General features: G+C 38.0%; 2 protein-coding genes and 1 non-coding gene across 3 annotated transcripts; 2 read left to right on the top strand and 1 right to left on the bottom strand.

Moving 5' to 3' along the window:
* The first annotated feature begins 1794 nt into the window (after nucleotides 1–1794).
* LOC101852971 (TIP41-like protein) lies at nucleotides 1795–11605 on the top strand. Its single transcript, XM_005089996.3, has 7 exons — nucleotides 1795–2711; nucleotides 3586–3765; nucleotides 4824–4926; nucleotides 5427–5558; nucleotides 7104–7199; nucleotides 7927–7989; nucleotides 9179–11605. The coding sequence occupies exons 1-7, from the start codon at nucleotides 2581–2583 to the stop codon at nucleotides 9266–9268; spliced, it is 795 nt and encodes a 264-aa protein (XP_005090053.1). The 5' UTR covers nucleotides 1795–2580; the 3' UTR covers nucleotides 9269–11605.
* On the top strand, nucleotides 5889–6020 carry LOC118477869. The gene has a single exon (XR_004858663.1).
* Nucleotides 11606–12916: 1311 nt separating the features above from the next.
* On the bottom strand, nucleotides 12917–13621 carry LOC101860378 (piggyBac transposable element-derived protein 4). The gene has a single exon (XM_005090028.1). It carries the CDS (start codon nucleotides 13619–13621, stop codon nucleotides 12917–12919), a length of 705 nt encoding a protein of 234 aa, XP_005090085.1.
* Nucleotides 13622–24032: the final 10411 nt, after the last annotated feature.

Raw genomic sequence — 24032 nt, 5'->3', positions numbered from 1 at the left:
GATGACTGAACAGGCCGATCTTCGCCTGACAGAGTCTTTGGCAATGTGGGCTTAGATGTATGGGTCTGAACTAGGCTGGCAGATGAGACTCATAATACAGTGTAGGCCAAAGCTTTTACCCGAATAGACGTATACACATATCCAACACTGTCAAAAAATATAAGCACTAAAAGGATGCTGCAACTTTGATTTTTGGGGATTAAAGAAGTAGGATGTGATTGTGATTATCATGTCGAGCTGGTAACTATTCCTCGCAAAACTGTCTTCAACTTTGATTCTTCGGCAAATCGTCGGACTACTGAACATTTCTGAAACCAGAGAGCGTTGGTGGCAACATTTTCATGCTGCTTATCATCTTCTGGCGGTACTTTATTGGATATCTTTGGCAATAGGTCCATAAAGAAATGTTATCTGAAAGAATATCATACTAGATCTACAATTTGTAGGCTCTATATTTACGTTCCCGAAAACAGTGGTCTGCGGTTCTGTCATAGGCGCGCGCCGTTATGTACAAAATAATTAAATAAATAATAATAATAATATAAAATAATAATACATTTGTGTTGAAAGGGGCTTTAACCATATACAATGACCAATGCCTGTCATCCGGTATGTAGGCCTACGATATTAATATTATAATATTATATTTTGCCAAAAGGCAAGGGAAGGAACAGCCATCATGTCGAGCAAGCAGGGACAGGCGCGGTTTTTAATTGATTCCGGCATATTTATTGTGTCATCCAGGCTGGTCCGCAAAGTAGAATTGATAATTTGTTGCATGTGTTGCTCATCACAAGGGAAAGAGGGGGGAGGGCGCAGAGAGAAAGAAAGAAAGAGAGAGAGAGAGAGAGAGAGAGAGAGAGAGAGAGAGAGAGAGAGAGAGAGAGAGAGAGAGAGAGAGAGAGAGAGAGAGAGGGGGAGAGGGAGAGGGAGAGAGAGAGAGAGAGAGAGAGAGAGAGAGAGAGAGAGGGAGAGAGAGAGAGAGAGAGAGAGAGAGAGAGAGAGAGAGAGAGAGAGAGAGAGAGAGAGAGAGAGAGATAGAGAGAGAGAGAGAGATTTGTTGTTTTTTTTGTAAGTGTTTTACGGTGCTCGCAACTGCAAGTTCATAATATATGAGTGCACAGGACATCAAACATTTTCAGCTTGGTAGGAATTAACGTTGAATTTTACCCCAGTGGTGGCTGATGCCTAATCTTAGTTAAGGTCAGGGGTGTGGCTGAAAGACAGCAGTAAGAGGGAGCCATGGGGTAGCAGTGAAAGGCTGCAGAAAGAAGAAAGGTTCAAATGTGTGTGTGTGTGTGTGTTGGGGGGGGGGGGGGGGCAGAAAAAAAAGTGGAGACGAAAGCAGATGACAAGACATGGTTAGACTCTGTTAGAGAGCTGGAAAAGAGATGAAAGGATAACGTTTTAGATACTTTTTTTCTGTTGCTGTCAGGTTTCGAACCCGGGACCTATTGAATGAAGCGAAGACCGTAACCTCTAACACGAGCACCCACGAGAGAGTGTTTCAAAACATTGACGGACGAATTTAACTACGTAGGCTACTCTACTATTAAGCCTACTGCATTGCCCATATTATCATTATGGAGACAGCATCCTGCTTCTGACAAATTTTCACCTCTTAGACATTATGTTTGATCTCAGGAGCATACCCCCCCCCCCTCCCACACACACACCGGAAAATACAAACTACCCCCCAAAACAAACAAACAAACAAAAACCCAAACAGTTACAACAAAATATCAAACAAAAAACAAAGGAAATAAAATATTTAAAAAACCACTCATAAACCAAAAACAATGGAAAGAAAATCAATCAGAACAGCAAATGAATCCAGAAATTAACGAATAAAAAACCGCGTTGCTTTCGGATTAGTTTTGATCAGGTAAAAACAACAACACATCCTAGCAACTAACTGAGCCTTCATTCACGTTTATAGCGTACGGAATTAGATGCGAAAGCTTTTCAACTTTTACGAGTGAAGAGGGAGGATAATGTTTATTTGCCGATTAAGACTTACTTTGAAAAACCCCAACAACAAACAAACAAAAACAACAACACAACTGTGTAAACAAAGTAATCAATGAAACTTTCAGCCATGGTTTCTGTGATTTATCATGTTTAAAAATCATTGCATCAAGATATTAGAAAAACTATTTTCAGAACTGTGTACTGTCTTGTTCAGATCGTAGGACGACATGTAGGCTATAACCAATGAATCTGTTCTGGCTTCTGGCAATTTGTAGCTCTGCTGTTCTTACTGTTCTAGCCAAAGCACAGTGTAGAATTCTGTGAGCCAAAGTGAAAGCTCATAGAAATCCGGCTTCAAAACAAAATTATTATTGCCTTCACTCTTTCTCGCTCAGCAGGCAGCCGTCCCGCTGACCCACACTTCACCGCTGTATGCTGTAGGAGGGTGGCAGCAAAGCAGACTCGGTCCCTTTTTACGCATTTTATAGAGCATTATGTTCAAGTCATGCCAATGTGTGTAACGAAGGTGTTGTAAAGGGAAACGCGTGCCTGTCATTTATTCATTTAACTGGCGCTTTGGCCCTCATTTCTCCCTAGGCCTACCTCACCATGGAATCAGCACCAACCGCTGGTAAAGCGACGCCAAAGAAAGCAGTCCATCAACAGTTCCAGTTTGGGCCATGGACAATGTCAACTTGCAAATCACACATTCTAGAGTCTGAGGGCCCTCAGAAGGAAAAGTAAGAATGTTGATTTATTTTCTGTAAATTTAAGATTTAACAAAGTAGCTGGATTGGTAGATTTTTTTCTTCTCCTTCAGCCTTGAGGAACCTCACCTCTCTAATAAAAGAAGAAAATCCAGCGGTCCTGCAGATTTCGGTAGTGGGCTCCACTCTACTGCAAGGGGCTACAAGATTTAGATCTAAATAGTTTAATAGTAGATCTAGAATCTAGTAAGGAATAGGCTATAAAAAAGTAAAAAAAGTACCACTACTAGATCTAGATCTAGATCTAGATCTAGATTCTTGGTCCGAGACCGAGGCAAACACCTCTTCCTCTTGAGTCTTGAACTCTTGTCTCAAAGAAGTCAAAGTGAAAGACTTGTCACTCAGATCTACTTTTAGAATTTTAATTATGTACTATTGTGTCATTTTGAACGCGTCTTTTAAAATGATTTAGTAGGTTTAGTAATGGTCTTACCTTTAATTCCTTTGTTTGAATTTATCGAATATAAGGAGAAATTGTGGATAATCCACACTTTAAAAAAAATAAAAATAAAGGAAACTATTGAGAGCCATTTTATTTTATAGATGATTTTATAATACAATTGTTCCAAAATTTTTACTCTTTGTGAACAGGTTAACGGGAGTGTCTTTGGGCACCGTTTTCATGGAAACACATACATGCCAATGTCAAATCATCTTTTATAACTTACAAAATGGGCCTACATAAATGCACAAAAACACATTTTGCAAGCAAAGATGGAAGCTTTCATATTACTCAAAATAAAAGAAAGTTTTTTGAAGTCATCATAGTCTTAGTTTAATGTTCATGTAGCCATCATTTGTTTTACTCTTTCAGAATCTTGATATAGTTCTTATTTTGATTTTGCAGGTTTGATAAAGAAATGCAACTTCCACAGCTTCCAGAGATGGTGTTTGCTGAGAATTTCTTGCGTGTTCAGCATGAGTCAGGATGCGGGTTGGAATTTAATGCTCTTGATGCACTGCGGTTAGTTGATGCTCATTCAGATCCTGTCAAGGTCGCTGCATCAAAGGAGTGGCAGGGAGCAAGGTGAGTGTTTGTCAAATAATTTCCAAACCCAGCCATCTGGGTGTGGTATTTCCAAACTCAACAGTGTAAGTTCTCCTCTCTCTCTCTCTCTCTCTCTCTCCCTCCCTCCCTCCCTCCCTCCCCCCCCCCCCCCTCTCTCTCTCTCTCTCTCTCTCTCTTTGTGTGTGTGTGGCGCTGTGGCGTCTTAAGCGGTCAGCGATGCCGACAGCACGCAGGAACTCAACACTTGCTTGGTGGTCCTTAAAAAGTGTTGAACGTGGGTCACTGAAATGTCCCAGCAGAAGATGTGTTCTGGCACGAATAGTTCCTGTTTAAGAGTTGTAATACAGGACCAACCAAGCATGTACGTACTGAACTCATGATGAATACATAATGCAACATGCACATTATACAGCAGATTTTTCAGGTCCAGAATTTTTCTTCTACACGATGTGTATTCTTTGCAGGGAAATTCATATTTTTAGAAAAGATTTCCACGTTCTGCCAATTTTGCTATCATGTGCGTGCAAGACTAGAATGAATTTAATGAGAAGTAGTGCACCAAAAAAAAAGAGAAGTTTGCAAAATTAAACAAAGCCATCCTCTTTCATCATGCTTTTTTGTTTGAGTAATGCCATAGAGGTTCTTGGTTAAGACATGATCCATATTTATCTTGACCATGAGATCAGTTCTGGACAAGACAACTGACTATATTCTTAGCTACAGCAAAAGACGATTTGTGGATGTATTTGACACTTCAATTTCATAGTTTTGCATTTTAGTACCCATAAATAGCTCACTCATTTCTTATTGTAAATTTTTTGGCACATATTTAGTTTTCCCCTTACAAAGCACAGACTTACTAAATTTAGTGCTTGTATTCCTGGCAAAGTTTACCTGATATAATTGTAATGACTTTCTGCTCACAACAACTCTTCTAGTTTAGAAAGGTTCTTTTTATTTAAAGAAATAGAGATATGATAGAATGTATGTGTCTCTCAAATTCCTGGAGAACAGATTTTTAAAATGATTCTCGTTACAAGTTTAATTTATTATACGAATCTTTTTTGGGTAATCAGATCCGACTGCGAGCACATCAAGAACGTGGTGTCACCGTTTGACTGGACCTACACTACAGACTACAAAGGAACGATAGTCCAGGAAAAAACGGGTACCCTTACGGTAGGTAGGCCTGGTCCCTTTTCGCTAGAGAAAAAAGCATGGTGTCAGCTAAAGAACTTACATGGCATCGTGTGTTTGTTTACAACAATATTGTTTCATTTGTGAGTATTTTTGAAAATCCAGTTCGTTTGAAACTTGTACTTGTAGAAATCTTGGGGTCTTGTCCAGTCTGTTTAATTTTTGTTTGTATGGATATTTTTCACTTCTATCTTTTCTTGTCTGTTTCTTTTCTTCTCTTTCATTCATTGCTGATGTTATGTTTCGTGTCCTGCCCTTGTTAACATGTTGTAATGTTTGTTTCTTTTCTTGATGTGTTTAGACCACCCCCACCCCCCCAAAAAAAAAGAATGATCTTAGAAGTAGCTCATTGGTTTTGATACAGCAAACTGGTGTAATTAAGATAAGTTTGCAACAAATAATTTCCTGAGGATCTGTCTTGCACTTGTCTCATTTTTGGATTGTTTTTTTTTTTTTCTTAAAATGATCTTCATCATCCCCAGGTGTCTCCAACATTAGATCGCATTGATGTTGAAAAACTGAAGAAGAGAGAACCAATTCATTTTTACGAAGACGTTTTGCTGTTTGAAGATGAACTGTCTGACAATGGGACATCAATGTTGAATGTGAAAGTAGTAAGTAGGAAAGTTCTTACGATTTTTTGCTTTGCTGTATTTAAAGTAGGCTACCAGTGTTGATTTTTTTGGGCTTTGTATGGTTTAATTTTTTTTTCACTATGTTTCAGAAGATAGGCTACTTTGCTTAACTTTACTTTTCCAATCCAACGGCCAACTGAGTTCAATTTCAGAAGTTAAGTGGTCCAAGATTCATGCGTTTGTTTTATCAAATTTAGTTTGTGTTTAAGCTAAATGTAAACATTTTTTAATGGCCACTAAATCTTGTTATAGTAAGAATTCCCAAACAGCTTCGTGTTAAATCAAGTTTGCTGTATAGGGTTTTCTATGGTGACAATGTATCAGCCCAGCCACAAAGAGAGAGACGTTTGTTGGGTTATTCTTGTCACCTACATCAACTTGAGGGTCTTGCCGACAGTGCTGGTGTGAGCTCCCCAGCACTGTGCGATTAACCCTTACAATACCATTTATTGTTCTTTTTTTTTTTGGTTTTGCTAATTTTTAAATCTGTGAATTGCAGAACATGCATAAATCTGGTACTGTTTAGATTTTAATTTATTACGATCACAAATGCATAAATTAAAATCATAAAGTATTGAACCATGATAATGAATGAATCCCTTGATGTGTCGTCCAAATTCTTCATTGTCAGAAGAACAATGTGCATGTCTGTTGTGGGTTATGTTGTGTAACGGCTGAAGTGTTGAGTCATTTGTTCAGTGTAGTGTTTTGCTGTGAAAGAATGGACATTGCTTGAATAGATAGTAGATTTTTCACAAGTAGATTCTTTTTATTAGATTAATGAAAGATAAAAGGGGCAGTATATGAAGTATTTTAAGACAATTTTTGTGTTTGTGATGTTCAGACCTGTTGCTCTTGTCTCCTTGCAAATTGTGTGTGTGTGTGTGCACGAGAGAAAGAGAGAGGAAAAGAGGGAAGGAGGATGCACACATTTATGTACTATGTATAGTCTGTGCTGTAAAGAACATTGACTGTTCAGTGTGAATGGGGTAATAATGTGATCTATTATGGAATTTCTATTTTCTACATAAACTAGTTGATTTGGATGTTTTGAGATTGATTTGTGCACTGAAGGCAGAAACATTAATTTTTTAAAAACATATTCTTTGGGTTTTAGATCTACATGTTATAATTCAATTGCATGATTTTTCAAAATGTTGACTTTTGACCAGGTAAGGCTTCATAAAGTACAGTTACTTTGTGTAAAGTTCTAATGATCACCCGTCCCAAAAAATCACCTTTATAAAAACTTGCTCCCACTTTTACGTTGCCTTTTTAAAAATGTCACCGTCCAAGAAGTCCCCCTGCCTAAGATAAACACTTTTCTCCTTGACAATGGACAATTTCAACGATATATATATGAAATAAGAAACAAGAGATGTTTATTTTTCAGCATTTAGCAATGTACAGTTTTTCTCAGGGCCGGTTTCTGGGATGAATATGAAGTGATTGTTCAGTAGTAGTCTATTGTTTTACAATGTGTTTTTCTCATTTGCATTTTCAAATTTTTTGTTTACTATGCAGAGAGTCATGCCCAGCTGTTTCTTCCTGCTGATGAGGTTTTTTGTGCGTGTTGACCAAGTTTTCATCCGTGTCAATGACACCAGAATATACCATGAGGTGAGTGAATAGGAGGAGTTCTCTTTTGCAATAGTAGGCTTTTCATAATGCACACAGTTAATGGGCTGCACTATGGGATGGTCTGTTTCTTAATAATAAAAGATAGCATTTGTATAGCGCAAATCCTCGCTCAACAGCAAGCTCTATGCACTTTACAATCTGTACTATTACCCGAGCAGACCTGAGAGCATTTTTTACCGTTGCTATCCTTGTCTAGTACTCCATCTTTCCTATCAAACATCTATTATCCTTATCTCTCCTCCTTCTTTTCTTTGTGTGTTACTCTCTAGCCACACCTCTAACGTTCTGTACTTATGAACTATTTGTGCTGCAGATGCAGAGAAACTGGTACTTAAGTTACACTAAACCCTCATCTTATATGCACTGTGTAAAATGTAGCCAATATTGTACTCCCTTGTAACACCTCTAATTCTTTGGCACTTATATGACCTTATTGTGTTGCAAGTGCTGTAAAACTCTCACAAACACTACAGAACCAAGGGGTTCATCCTTGCAAAAAGATGGAGATATTCAATAATGTATTTCCTTCATCATGGGGATTGAACTCGAGTCTTATGCACACTCCATAGAGTGGGTTGATGTTGTTATTTTGTACTGAAAAAAATAATTCAATTTGACAAAGATGTGCAAATATCTAGTTAATTTTACTTTACTAAATATGTCAAAATGTTAATCCAAAATGTTGTTTCATTTTGTTAACTTTCAGGCAGGAACAAACTACATGTTACGGGAGTTCTCCAGCAAGGAAGAGAAGACTGTTAATATTCCAGTAAGTGTACAGCTAGCTATATATATATATATATATATATATATATATTTATATATATATATATATATATATATATATCTATCTCTCTCTCTCTGGTGTGGTTTGCTTCTTCTTTCCGATGAAACATCTATCGTCTTTATCTCCCCTTCTTCTTTTTTATGTTTGTTACTCTCTTGTAACACCTCTACTAATCTTCTGGCGCTCATTTGAACTTATGCAGTTGCGAACGCCGTAAAACCTCTTTTAATACTTAAACTCTCTCTCCGTCTCTGTCTCTGTCTCTGTCTGTCTGTCTGTCTGTCTGTCTCTCTCTCTCTCTCTCTCTCCCCCTCCCCCTCCCTCCCTCCCTCCCTCCCTCCTCCCCCCCCCCCCCCCAATCCCCATTTCCCTTCTCCCATTCCCCTTCCTAATGTTTTGATGATGAATAAGTATCATAAACCTAACCTCGGTCAAAGAGTGCGAAAAAAAAATTGTGTGAAATGGTGTAGAGTTAAAATGCCCCTTACAACATTGTACTCTGAGGTTATTGAAGAAGGGGGATTCCGTATTTCATCCAATTCTGATAGGGCCGAGTCAAATGTAAAAATTTTAATGAAGTGCCTTTCCCAAGAACACAAACGTCGGACAAAGCTGAGCCTTGAATCCCTGAATCAGCAATCTCATGATTACAGGTGCGGTAGCCTCACCAGTAATAAACTACTGGCACCGATCAGAGAGAGTTTTATGTTGTTTATTTTATTTTGTTTAGGTTCATATATTTTTGTGAGTATAGGAACGTAAGAAGGTTAATAAAAGATGTGAATACTCATTACCATACCACACCTCAGGGTTCTTGATTTAGTGAATGGTTCTTTGCTACTGTTTTTCACCTGATTCATTTCTTTTCTTAGCATTGATCAGTCTGATTTGAGCATGTGTTTTACAAAAAAAAGAATTATTCTCAGAGGCATATTTCTTTCCTGACTTTCTTTGCCCAATCTATTTTTTTTATAAGTTCTAGAGTACAGTAACAATACCTGAAACTTTTCTTTAAAAGTCAGAATTATATTTCATACAAAGTAGGTTTTGTGTTGTATTTACTTTACAATCTATGACTCCTGACTCCTTTCCACTTTGGAGAGAGGCCTCATGCTGTTGTTTCTTCGTTGGATTTGTTAGTTTTTCATAGAAAACATTTTCATTTCAACAGGCGGCTGTCCATACTGATCCAAATGAGGTCTCCAAGCATTTGAAACTGACATGTGAAATATTTGAGAAACTTGAGTTCCCACAGTCATGAGGTGAAGCTGTTGTAATATAGGGATAAGTGTTGGAGCATGACATTGTGTAAATGAATAATTAGGTAGTGAGAGAATGAAATATTACAAAAGATTGCAGTGGATGAAATTATTGTTACCGTTACACATTGACTGTGTAAATTGAATGTTTGAGAGTGTTTATGAAAGGGAATTTTTTTTGTTGTTGTTGCTGGTATCAGTTTCATGCCTTTGTTGTGATGCATAGTTCCACTGCTGAAAATTGAAGTAGTGAAGAAGCTGCTCTTACTTTTGTATATCAACTGTACCAGTTTTTGTCTTATAATGGTAAACTGGGCACCAGGGGCAGTATGTTCTATTGTCTGATCATATTGTTACCCTTTTTATGCTGCGGTCGACACGTTATAGGTCATATTTGGAGATGGGTGTTTCGACTCGGCTCTGTCAAGGCCAGCTCGGGGTAATTGGGATACAGTATCTCGTAAGAAAGATGGGGTTGCCCGGTGAATATTGCCCCAACTCAGGAATGAGGAAGCATCTTGTGTACGCAAAACGAAAGTGTTTCCATTTCGTGGGACATGCTCTGCTCATTTTGCAATAGGCTAGCAGTCTATTTGAAAAAGATAATTTATCCTTTTGCATTGTCTTGTTTTGTTTGTGAGTTACTAGGGATACTTTGTCCATTGGTGTAGAATTTGCTGTCAAATTTAGGATATTGTCATTAGGTTTGTTTTTCTCTCTCTGTTTTTCTTTTGTTAGTTGAAAACCCTGAATACACTTGTGTGAATGTGGGATAAATGATATTTTTGTCTATTGAGAGAGTTTTGATATTATGAATGTCCTGTATGATTGCTTGAGGAGAGATGTGGGAAATAATTTTCATATTCAAGAGCATAGCGTCAGCAAACTGTTCAACTGTTATAAGCCCAGAATCAAAATTTTTCATAAGATATAAAAAATGATTCCATTTTTCTAAACATCGTCATTATGTATCTAAGGCCAGGAAGAACAATTTTCACGAGAGAGAAGAAAAGTTTCATTCTTCTAAAAATTGTCACTGTATATCTTTTCTTTTCTTTTATCAACATTTATAACTTGAAGTTTGACAAAATATATTTTTTCAAGCATGTGCTTCCGATACCACAGGTTAAGGAACTGCAATGAAAAAAAAAAAGTAAACATTTTGGGCTTACGTTAGTGCATCTGAACCTCTGGCTGATGAGAGCAGTTGGATCAAGCTGTGTCTGCCTGAACGTTCCACCTCAGGCCTTGCTCCTTGTGATACTTTTTGTATTTTGTGCTGTTTTTTTTTCCTCTTTAATCGTGATATTTTGCTTTTGGAAAGAATGTTTTACATTTATAATTTTGTTCTCACTGTGCTCTGATGTGAATTTCAGGGGGTACTAGTACTGCTGTTTGATTTTTTAAAACCTGCAGTGTAGTAAAATCATGTTAATGTTTTATATATATATGGCAAAAAATGATTCATAGTAAATTCAGTCCAAATTATTCTATTTCAACAATGTTCGAATGTTTCATAGTAAATTCAGTCTAAATTGTTCTATGTCAATAATGTTGGAATTTGTTGATTATGGAGATGTTAATACTGGACTAAGAAAGATGTGGGGATTTTCTTTTTAATCATATCTGAAATATTCAGTTTGTTCATGATTCACATCATGTAATGATGTAATTTTTGTAGTATTAGGTTTTTCTTGCTGACAGCAGAGTGAGTCTAGAACCACGGTTTGCCTCACGAGTCACACTGCTGAAATGAGGAGGATGAGCTTCTGCCTTTTTTTTGCCTTATTAACTAAACTTTGCAATAGTGGGCGCTGCTCTATTTCCTCAGATGGTAGTATTGGTCTACGTCTCATGTTGTATGAAGATAACATATATATGTTGCTAGTTACGTCTATGTGGTCTAATCCCAAGTTGTGTGGGCATGTTTTCATCTTAGTAGTCATGTGTTTTGTCTGATATGCCGTCATTGTTAAAAGTACAGTATATGCAGTTTTTACAATATTTTACGAGCGAGCCAAAGAAATTGAATGTTATTACCAAGAAAACATGTGCTTTAAATAGAGAGATATATGAGGAAGTTATTGTCAAAATTGTATTCTTAAAAATATTGACTTGGGAAGTTTGCAGAGAGTTTGTTTACTTGGTAACAATATTCAGTTTTTGGGCTCTCCTGTAAAATTGTACAAACTGCATACTGTGCTTTTAAAAATGATGACGCTGATGTCATGTTGAGAAACTTTGCCATTGATCATAACTTGATTGTTTATGTGAGCCACAGTGATGAATAAATTGTATAACAGTGGAGTTTGCTTTAACCAAAATCCATGGGACCGTCAGATGTTCTTTGGTTCAGCTGCTTTTTGTTTTAGAGAGATTGCTTAACTCTTTCTATACCTATAGTGATTTTGGGTTCAGACCGCAGGTCGCAAGCAATAGCTTTATGCTAGAGAAGTCATGATGCTTCATTTTGATGCCTTATCAAGAGGGTTATTTGAAAAAATGGTACAACATATCATATATCAACGGAAAGGGAATTGAATGAACATTTTATAGCAAAAGAGAACGTCATAATGTAAAGGAGGTAAGCAACATGACAGAAGACAAGCAAAAGAAAATGGGGAGATAATTTTTTACAACTAATATATTATAGACTCACCACAACTTGCCGGGCTTGAAAACTGCTATAATGCAAGTCGAATGGCATATTATGAAAATATATCTATTTTTCTACACACCAGTTTTTGTTTGAAGTCTCTCTGTCATTCCTGACTCAAATAATCACAATTTAAAAAATGTCTTTACACAGTCAAAATAAATCCCCCGAGCCCCTTCCCGCAGTAAATAAGACTTTACTGATTGTGGTACTTGTAGAAGCATCCCTTTGCACATAGGTGTGGCTTACCAGAGCACTCTGTGCAGTAGAAACTTGTTCTCTTTCTGATTCCCTGTCCACTACAGAGAACGCACCTAACATCAGCGCCATCGAAATCGACGACCCCCTCCCCCTCTCTTCCTTTGCCCCTTCCACTGGGCTCCTGACTCTTTCTGCTGCCTTTCTACTGCTACTCCTTGGTTCCTTCTTACTGCTGTCTTTCAGCCACACCCCTGATCTTCTGGTAGGAAAGATCTACACCTAGCCTTCTCGGACAAGGGCGAAAAATCTCGGAGGTCCCGTATGCAAGTTGTGTGCGTTTAAGATCCCTTGGTGGTGTAAAATCGATAAGAGTAGGTTTCGGCTGCCACCCGGGCAAAATTCAAAGTTTCCTGCCAATTCAAAATGTTTAGTGTGTCCCACGCGCTCATATGACCTTATGCAGTTGCGAGCGCCGTAAAACACTTACCAAAAAAAAAAAAGTGGATGAGGTGGACATTGCCTTGGTAACACTCAATGACATTTCCTCCATTGGCTGTTCCAGATTTTCTGTAAGGGGGAGTTACAAGTGGTGTTGAGGTAATACTTGCAGCAAGTACTATGAGTTCATCTATCAAGCAGTGCTTGAATGCCTTGAAAGTGCATTTTTTGGTTGCATTAGGCCTGCTGAGAACAAACAAAATGTGAGCGTTGACTTTTGCTACTTCGAGGGGCCATGTAAACATTTTTTTCTACGATTTTCTTGTTTTGTGATTGTGCGTACTGTAATACGAAATCATCTGGTCGCCCTGTCACTGCCATTCGTATAGTTGGTGTAATCCTGTATCATGACAGGATTTGACACCTGCCGACATCCTTCCCTGATCTCGGTTGATCCAACACGGAAATTCGTTGCCACCATAATACAGGGTTTCTTTGCTTTCTTGTCCTTCCGTGTGACGCAGAGGATGTCCCGTTCTTCATGGTAGAAGTACTGCTCCTCGAGGTGTTTGAGTCGAAGCGTCTTTAGTTGAGGAGGAAAGAAACTTTTGTTCACATTCAGGGTACCCGTATAGTAATGCCGAGCAGATGATAGGTGGTATGTTATGAGGGGTACCGAGGTGTAATAGTAATACCGATCAGTGAAGATGTGTCCACTGTGCCTCAACGGTTCCATTAGAGTTTTGAAGACTTTTACAGCTTGTGAAGAATCTTCATCACTCTCAGGAATGTAAGAGGTGTCTTTGCCAAAGTACACCAGCAAATTGTAAATGTACCCTGTAGTAGAGTCGCAGATCCCGAATGTCTTGATGTTGTGTTTTCTCCGCTTCATGGCGTTGTACTGCTTGTGTAAAAATCTACCCTTCCAGCCAATGACCATTTCATCCACGGAGGTGGTTTGGAAAGGATAGAATGCTGGTTGGAAATTCTTGAGCAGAGCTTTGATGAATGGTTCTATTTTTGCTTTGCCTTCTTCCCTGGGCTCACACACGTGAATCATGCTGTGGTATAAAAATTGCAAATTCCTCCTGGATAACATTTGTCCGTACTAGGGTGTGTGCAGATGTCTCTTAGTAGACCAGTAGTCAGTGACATTGGGGCGTGGTTCCATTCCCATGGCAATGAGTATGGCCCGAAATTTGTATATCTCGTACCGACCGACTGGTTCCCAGGAAGAGAAACTGGAATGCTTCGTGAGTGGGGTGTGTTTTTGAATTTGAATTTCTGGGTATGCGTTGATCTCTTGGATCAAATTATCTATTGCGGCATTATCAAAATCAAGCTATGCAAAAAAGAAATCAAGAGCATTTGCATTTTCACTCAGGTCCAGCTTAGAGCCACATACTCCACAAAAGTGGAAATCCAATTGTGTTGTTTGCAGAGGCCCTGCTTGCAACCGCCCGTGGTCTTCTTTTTCTGCACCTCTTACAGTAGCCCTTGTCCTTGTGTGGGTTAACCTGGGCACCTTGTTGCTTGCAGCAGCAGCCTTGCCTTTATTTCTTTGTATTTTCGTTTTCCTTTACCAGTGCTAGTACGGGGAACTAGCTCGTTACCTTTACTGTCACTGGAGTCTTGATTCATCATCATCACTAGATCTAGATTGATCCCTCACGGTTATGGTGTTCTCATCGGGATCATTGTCTGAATCACTTAGAATATGAAATTCACCCCAGATATCGTCACAATCACTTCTATCACTCATGTCATCATCACTAGATCTGTCACACAAAGTTTCATGTGGTTTCCTGGCCTGATTGCTGGTAATACGTCTAGGAGGACGAGATTGTGCATCTCCTGATGAAGTGGGCGTTTCCATGTTTGTGTTTACACTGGAAACAAAACAGCACTTTCCTATCTTTGCAGATAGATTTTCCACTCAAAGAAACCGCCAACAATGCAAAGTGACACTTTCTAACAAATTTTGCCACCAGAAATTCATATTTTTGCAGTACTATTTAATATAAAGTCTGTTTAAAATGAGAAACAATACTATGCCGACCAATGAGTCGGTCCTTTGCAGAAATGGTGATAATCGGAAGACCGATGTATCGGCCGCTGGTATAGAATGACTTAAATAGAAGAGAAAAAAAATATGGATTTTGATCTACTTCCAGTTTACTGCTGTATTCAGATGGTTTAACCATGTTCGGTTTAAACAGATTCCACTGTATAAAAATAGCAAAGCCAGTTTCCTGTCAAATGGATAATGCCAACATGTCTTGGACTTGGATTGTCACTATACTTTTCAAGAGCAGCATTCAGTGGGTCATTTTTCAGATTGTCTGACATAATAATATGAAGAAGGTTAAAAAAGTCTACTATAATATTATGGTCTATCTGTTATTACTGTTAACGATTAAGAACATTCTGTTACATTTTACACTGAGCATGTGAAAAAAAAAATTCTTGGTCTGAATGTCTTTGTCGCTGTGTAATGAGGATTACAACTGTACAGAACATTAAAAAAAAAAAAAAAGAATTTTGATTAAATTTGGCAGCTTGTTGTAACATCACAATTTTTCACCGTCATTTTGAAAGGCCTTTTTTAGTAGTACATATGCTTCTACTGCTTTTAGTAAGTTTTATGTAAATCAGTGATTTTGAGTAGATGTTATATTTATTTTCATGGTTTTTTATGTTGGAAGAAAGAATAAGAATACGGTACCAATAAAAGTGATTTGCTGCTATGGAACCAGAATGAAATGGATACTTTTTGTAAACCTTTGAACATCTGTACCAAGTTATTAAACCTGTGGGTTTCTCACAACTGTCTCCTGTCTTTGAGACATTTTTCCTGTTTAAAAAGATATTGAAGGATGTAGCCGTTTTTGTTGGTGTTTTGAGCTTTTCACAGACTCAAGCATTTGGTACACCAAGATTCCAGGGTATGAAGATCAAGGCTACTAATACTAATAGGATTTTAATTGCACCAGAAACAAAATACGAATGTGTAGTCAATAAATGTGACTACATTTTTAAAGGAATACTGGTACAGAGAAAGAAGCAATGTGTTTTAAATGTGATTCTTCTTCACATTTTAAATAATGGATGTAACTTTTCCCATTCTTTTGCTACGGTACATTCTTATTATGTGCCTAGAGGTTACATAAAAGAATAAAAATTCAGGAATGGCTAATAAGCCTATTTCGACATTGTTGCAGTGTTCCTGAATTGGTTTTACATGTAGTTTTAAAAGTGAGTTGATACAGATAGTTTGTTATTGTTAGTGTTTTATGGAACGTGCCACATAATTAGGTCGTATAAGTGCTTAAGATTTGAAGTGTTCCAAGAGAGTAACAAACACAAAAAAAGTGAGAGGTAAAGACGATAGATGTTTGATACTTATGTTGTAGCGAGCGCCGTAAAACCGCATACGAAACTAAACTAAAGATGTTTGATGGGAAAAAAGGAGCAAACCACGCTAGAGCGCCTGTCAACCACCCAAAATGGACAGTTTGACTTTGTTGAGTTTTGTGAGTTCTCTTGGTTCTCCAACAGGCGTCTGTGGTGTACGGTAGTGGTAAGGCACGTCACTGTTGCACAAAGGAGACCCAAAGTTGATTCCCGAATTGGGAGAATTTTTATAGTGTATACAGATCTCGGTCTGTCTGTTGGGATGTTGTATCTCTTTCGGTCTGGGTTGGCTCATGACAGGTAGAGCCCAAGTCTGCCTCCTAAATGATTTAAATTGTTTCAATGGAGGTGTAAAAACACGCAACATTAAAAAAAAAACTTGCTTTCCAGCCACTTTTCTGTCTGGAGACGGATGTTAACCCTTCAAGTCCTGACCTCCAGAGGCTACCACCATGCCCCTCTGCCCGAGTTCCTGAACGATATATTACTGACATATTCATATCATCGTCGGAATCACATTCCATATCCCACTCATGGTAGTCCTCGTCATTACTAGTATTTAATTTCGGAAAGATTTTCAAAATAATCTTTTACGTCCTGTGTTTCCCGTGTACATTTTGTTCCAGGCCGGTTTGGGGATACGGTCTCGCTGACCCACCGTACCAGTGGCAAGGCATACGGGCAGTTTTACGCGCCACTGGTTTTTTGGTTTAGTAGAGGTTTTATGGCGCTCGCAACTGCATAAGGTCATATGAGCGCCAAGGGGTGGATGTCAACAGAGCAGTCCTTACAGGGAATCAGACTTACTCTGCTCACCGGGGGGTTGGGGTGGGTGCCACTGGTGTGCCGGTGGCGGGGGCTCAATATTATAATTAATCATCTCCTTCACATAGCCCTGCGAGAGCTCAAGGAGTAATTGAACTGACTGTAATACCCAATACGTGTATCTTCATCTCACAGCGTAGTTGACTTTTTGTTCATGGCCATTTTATCTACAGAGCGTAGACTAGAATAATCCCTTTGCCTGGTAAACAAACATCCACTGTTATTGGAAAACGACGTAAAACTAAAACAATACACATGCACACAAAAAATGGAATTCGATACTGATCAGATATGTCGTCAATGCTATCCCACAAGTACTCACGTAATTTTTTGGAGAAAATTAAAATAAAAGAGGGTGCTTAAATTAGAACCTTTACCATGACATGTGCATTTTTATATTTTTCAATTTAAAAAAAGGGAAGATTATTATGAACCAGAACAATGACAAAAATATTGCCAGAAAGTCATTGATGTCATTATTTGTCCAACGGCTTTAACTGAAAACCCCTAGAATATTCATTTATGTGAGCAATTGTGGAATAATGCTGACAACAAAATATCCATTCATTACTCTGCCAGTATATTTGCACTCAGCACAACAAACAGTGGTCACAGCTAGTGCTGGGCGGCTAAGTTCCCGATTATTGAAAGCTAGGAATCGTAGGAATCGACTCCGAACCCAACTGCTTACTTTCTAATGATGGGATTTTTTTCCCTGTGGTTACCTGGTTGGTGCCGAACATGTTCAGGATTCAGGATGACCTTGATTGAGGAACACTACCAAGCAGCAACTTCTTTTTTTTTCCAAAAAGAAGATTTTAATGATAAAAATAACTGGCAACCGTTGGTCTACGTAAAAAGGAGACGGACCTTAACTTCCTTATTATTAATCGCGGGAATCGGTTCCGGAATCGACTCTTCGCCCAGCTCTAGTCACAGGATACATACATTGTACTGGCAGAGACACACAGAAACATGATCGTGAAATTCTGCAACACAACTCAACGAGTTCCACTACTTCCTTTATTCTTTAAAGTGAAATGTATATCTGTAATATGACTGATCAAACTGACTGGAATGCATAAAACTACGTGTGTGGAAAAAGAGAAGAAAAAACAAAAAACATCCAAAGTTATAAATTATAACCAGTTCACAAATGATTGAAACAACCTGAACAAAAAAAAATTTGATAAAATTCACAACAAAATTTGAACAAAAACTAACCCACACACAAACAGGTGAGTGACTCCGAGTGTATGATTTACCTGCATATTTCGAAGTAGTATCGCATACTTTAAACATACAGCTCTAAGCACATAGCCAAATACGGACCACCTGATAATGATTTGTTGAAAAACTAACACCATGATCAGAATATATGGAAGTTGAGTAGAACATGCAAAAAATGACAGAAGAATAAATCCATACGTACTTGTAAATATATAGAAAACATATACGAAGCAGTCCAACATAAAAGTGAAACACAAAAGCCATGAAACTCGAAACTGGAGAAAAAAAAAAAGAAACAAAATATTGTCCAACACATTCTTGTATAAGTTAGTAATTCAGTGTAATTAATTAATTATTGAGCTTTCCTTTGCAGCTTACTTATCTCGCCGTGACTCGCACCATAAATATTCCTCCTTGTACTCCGCATATTTTGCTGAATGAATACTGAATGTAGATGATGAATGCAGAAAGAAACACAAAATTGAAGAAAATTGTTCCATCTTGCGTAGTGAGTGTCACAACACAAAAATGGCCTACTATAAAATCCTAGTAAGTAAGAAAGTAACACACAATATTAATTAAATGTATTAGTTTTACTAATCCAATTAATCCACATCAAAAGAATAACATGGATGATGTTAGAACAGGACTCACATTTATTCCCAACAAACCCCTGCTTGCCATCCAACTCTTCGTAAAAATTATCATACACATTAATTTTAAATTTATCAAAACACCAAGATTTAAAAGCAGGGGAAAAAGACACATTGTCTCAAATCTTTTTTTAATGCAATAATTGCTTTATAAATTTTCTTTTGAAGGGAGGGGGATTGTTTTTTTAAAATTCTGCTCTTGCAGGTCACCATTTCATTTCATAATATTTTGTGCCAATGGAGGCAATGTTTGCCCTCACCTCATCAGTGACACATCCACAAGAGCTCGATGTCTCAAGTCAAGCTAACATAAACACTTTCCATGTAATTAGTGTCACAAAAAAGTAGGATAATTTTTCACAAGGTGGACAGCCACAGACCAGAAATTAGATTTTCATTTTAGTACGTGTACTGTATTCGGAATGATATTTGTTGCTTGAGTTTTGCATGCTCAGCTAATCTCAATTTTCTGAGACGGTTGAAAACGTTAAGTAGGCCTACACTGAAAGAAGCTAAAAATGTCAATCTTGTTTCAATGAATTATAATGAAAAGCATCCCTCCCCCCCAACCCCCCCCCCCCAAAAAAAAAAAAACTAACCCCCCCCCCCCCCCCCCCCCCCCCTCCTCAAATTGTACAATTTGCTGTCAAGGTCTTAGACATAAAATGTCCATGTAGGCCTACTTTGTAGTATCGACTTCTTTTCATCCTCAGTAAAAATTCTACTGGCAGAAAAAGCACAGAAAGTTAGAATTATTATTTAAGGCCCTCTAAGTCCTTTGGATAATTTTGCTAAAGTAAAGACATGATTGTTGTTGAGAGGTTACCAACTACAGCACAAACAAATCCACCAGAGAATCAACACGACGCAGCCTCAGAATCACAAAGCTCCATCAGATATTTCTGGATGTTTTGAGTTACTAAAACCATGAGGTCAGAAAACAAATGCTTTATCATCAAATTTGTAAGAGTATTCAGAGTCGTTATCAAGATATTCAAAGAATTGCATAAAAAATAACTCGACCATGTTGTGAAACTCCAAATTTTTCTAAACTAGGTCCTGAGCAGATAGAACTTCGTAATTCTAGGACAGCGACTAGCTCAGGACACAAAGAAATCACACAACCCATCTTGGATGCTGGTGACTGGAGAACAAAATGACATGGACAAAAATCCATGCAGAACCTTACACTTACATACTACACACTTGAAAAAATACTGTGCAAAAATGATTAATTTGTCACAGACAGGATACATATCTGGGAGGCTGGGAGGGGAAGAGTTGTGATTGTGAGAAAGGAAACCCGAAGAAAAGTGAACAAATATTCTACTTCTAGTATTATTACAAGGATCTGACCTGACTTTGGGTATTGTTGTACCCAGTTCACACCCTCATTGATACAATTTGCACCACATAAGACGCAGGTCACTTTTATTTTGTCTGTCAGGGCCAACTAGGCTGTGTGGTTATATCCCAGTGGAGAGTGAAAGAGGGAGAACTTTGGAGGAAAGCTTCCCCACATGAGAATAAAACTCATGCCTTCCACATGATGCAAAAGGATGAGCCTTAGCCCTGCTGTTCTCTTCTTGTGGGGCAGATATGCTTGAAATGAGGGGGGGGGGGGAGGGAAATCAGCCTCAGAATAAAATTATAAATGTACTCAGGTAAAAAAAAAATATTAGAGAACATTGTAGTGATACTGAAGTTTTCACCCTGCAAAAATTTTTCCCTGGCAAACTGTAATGTTGTTGCACTGTTATTATTAAGTACAAGTCATTAACATTTCTTTAACCTAGAAATTCTTTCAACATTTCAAGCCTTTCAATATCTTTGCAAATGAAAAAATACGGTTAAAACATTGCGTACCGGTATCCACAAGTCCTCCACATGCAAATTTTATTGAATGAATACAACAAATAATAGAAATATAGATCTCTATGACTTTTCAGTCGTTATAAAACCATGGTGGTCTAAAACAGTAACTGTAAACTAAAGGGTTACTAATTCACACAGTCTTCAACTTCAAGAAAGGGTAGGGTTTTTTTCGGGGGAACTTTTTCTAAGTAATCTAAGCCTTTTAAGCAAAAATAAATTTTTTTTTGACAAGGGCAGCTATTTCAGGGTGCCAGGGAAAGCAGTGACTGAAAGCTGCTATTACAAACACCCGCTTTTTATTTCACTTTCATCAGTCAATTGCATACTCGTACATACATGCACTTCCTTGCAATCCAGCCTGTGACCAGGTCTTGCCTGATATTCTGAGCCTTTTGAGCCCAACAAAAAATATACAGGTAGTGCAATGATTGTCATGATAACATCACTGTTAGTGGTGGTAAACAAATGAGACAGAAGATGGGGGAGGGGGAGGGGGGAGGAGGAAGAAAAGAAATAAAAGAATGTTACATACAATTACAATAAAATGACCTAAACACTATATTCCTAACCGGTATAGTCTTCAGAACAGAAGTTCAGATATGTGTGTGTATAATAGTATATATATATATACTTAACGGGTGTATCCTCCTGAACTGTGCAATGATAACAAGTTTATCATCATTAATAATAATGATACCGACATCTGTAAATGAATGATTGAAAGTCCCAGCTAACAGCCTGATTCCCTACTCGACAACAACAAAAAAAATGTATGCGTTGTGACGTCGATGGCAAAAAAATACAGCAAGCAAGGTATATAGAAGGAAAAAATTGTGAACACAACCCCCAATCTCACCCCCCCCCCTGCCCAATCAGCCGCCAGTGGGGTGAATGAATACAGCAACAACAAAAGTTCACACAACACACGGATGATGAGATTCTCAAGAGGAAAACACGGTGGTGTTGAGACAAAAAAAAGCAGGTCGCCTGTCGCTGTGATTGTGCATGAGGTTCACTGGTTCCTTATTAAATATCATTATCAGTGCAGACTTCCATCTTGTTTGTTTTAGTAAGCATTTTACGGCACTTGCAACACAATAAGGTCATTATATAAGTGCCGAAGATCAGAGGTGTTACAAGAGAGTAACAGACATAAAGAAGAAGGAGGGGAGATAAGGATGATAGTTGTTTGATAGGAAAGAAGGAGCAAACCACACCAGAGCACCCGCCAACCACCCACAGACTTCATCAGTCGAGAGCATCGGTGTATGATGAGCATGCAGAAGCCAAGAGATGTGATGATACCTCTCAACATTGAGTGTGTTGTCTTACTAAAGATCCACACTCCATAAAATTAAAAGCAAATTGAGCTAAAAAAAAAGAAAAAAAAAGAAAGAAAATGAAAAAGACACATCTCTTTCACAACGCACACGATCAAAAGAACCACAACACTCACTTTTGTAGTCAGCCCTCTTTGCTGATACTGATGACTACAAAGATTGTTGCATACCGGTAATAAAAAAACAAAACAATGAAAAGCAGAACAAAATGAAACAAAAACATAAACAAGCACAGTCGCTGTAACATTTAAACATATTTGTAAGAAAACGAATCAGCATTCAAGGCCCCTTCACCAAGGTGACCACAACTTCAGATCAAGAAAGAATGAAAGCCAACAAGAAATGCAAGGTAAAAGTACTCTGAACAAACAAATTATCAAATGCACAAACTGATATGTGAAGGCCTAGGCTATGGACTAGGAAGGGAAAAGATATGTCAAGAAGAGGAAGGGGGGAAAAGACGATATAAAACAAACATAAATGATTACCCCCCCATATCATATCAGACCTCTTGGATAGGCTGAGTAAAAACACCAAAAAAAAAAAAAATCCATTTGTGTTTATCTCTATTTACGGTAGTCCCAATGTTATTGGTGTCTCAAGGAAACTGTGGACGGTAACGCTAAAACTGGCCACTCACGTCTGTCAGATCTTTGCACAATTTGGCTCATGAAGAGTCCTTTTACAAGAGGGTTACATAAACAATTTCCACCCACAGAGAGTTATTTAATATTTATAAAGGTGTGTATTTGTTCCTTGGATAGATCTATTCTATGCTGATGATTGGTGACAGCTGCTGTGCACTCCTCTATATAGATACACGTGAGTAAGTGTGAACAGAAATCGCACCCCATGAGGAAGTTTGCTCTCAGCTCTCACATTTTGTGTGGTTGTCAATGAAATTTCGTTACCTAAGAATTACATTGTTCTATCGACATTTTTGGCCGCTTGAGCTATAATACGAAGACCATGAGGTTAGAAACCATGTGTTCTATCTGCTCTATCGAAATCGTAAGATTATCCGGAGTTGTTATCAAGATATTAAAAAAATATGCATTTGAAAAAGCTTGACAGGTTGTGAAACTCAAAATCTTTTATGTCAAATTGCTCAAAACTAGGTAATAAGTAGAAAGAATTTTGTAATTCTTGAGTAGCTGTTTCTGAACCTGGAAATTTCTAAGAAACATGCACCTATATTTGTCACAATTTGTGTGAAAATGGTGCACATTTTGGATACAAAATTTCTGCAGACAAATGAAGTTTACACATCCTAATGCAAGTCTTAGTTGGAGTGTGTTAGCACGTGCTGATGTATCTTTTTAATGGCTTTCCTTTTTAAGTATAATTATTGTTTGGCTGAGAAAGTTCCTCCTTATGTGGTTGAAAAGGTTTTCTTGTTTATATGAAAAGTTTTTTCTTGTGTGTATGAGGTTTTAATACCAATAATCATGTCTAAGATGTAAAGCGCTGTATAAATGCAATATAATATTATTATTAATAGACTGTACTCGGCAGGTCAACAAAGACAAAGAGCAGTGAGAGAAATAAACCATAACGGTCAAAAGATTTTACTTGTGCAATATATATCAAATGGCCACATGATGTCCCTTGCGCAATATCAAACCACGAGCCAGACACAAAATTCTCCAACGGCCTTGATACAACGACTGTCGCTGCCGCGGTGAACATGACTCAATATCTTACACCCCGACCTATCACACAATTTAGATCATTAAAGAAGGGGGGTGCTTTGATATTGCCTGTCAGGACCATCCAGTCAGGCTGTGTTTGTTGTTACACTATCCACGCAGAAAGGCAGAGAGACACTCAACCCAATACTTTCCTCACACATGGGAATTGAATCCATCTCTGTTGTTCACAGTGAAAACATCAACCCAGTGGGCCATAGACAAGGTGTCATTCTAAAACAGAAAACTGGAGAAATTGTTGAGATTTGAAAGAGCATACAGCACAGAACAATGAGGGTCATCATCCTGTGTATCTGGTCAGATTTCAATGAGCATTGAGAAGATCTTAAAAAAAAAATTATTTAACGCCAGTAAAAACTCTCCGACCACACATGATGCTGTTATGGAGAGAAAGAGTGTTTGGCAAAACGTGCAAATTTGGCAGT

The sequence above is a fragment of the Aplysia californica genome, unplaced genomic scaffold (assembly GCF_000002075.1).
Source record: "Aplysia californica isolate F4 #8 unplaced genomic scaffold, AplCal3.0 scaffold00011, whole genome shotgun sequence".
Classification (NCBI taxonomy): Eukaryota; Metazoa; Mollusca; class Gastropoda; order Aplysiida; family Aplysiidae; genus Aplysia; species Aplysia californica.
This window is presented reverse-complemented; position numbering and strand designations above follow the sequence as displayed.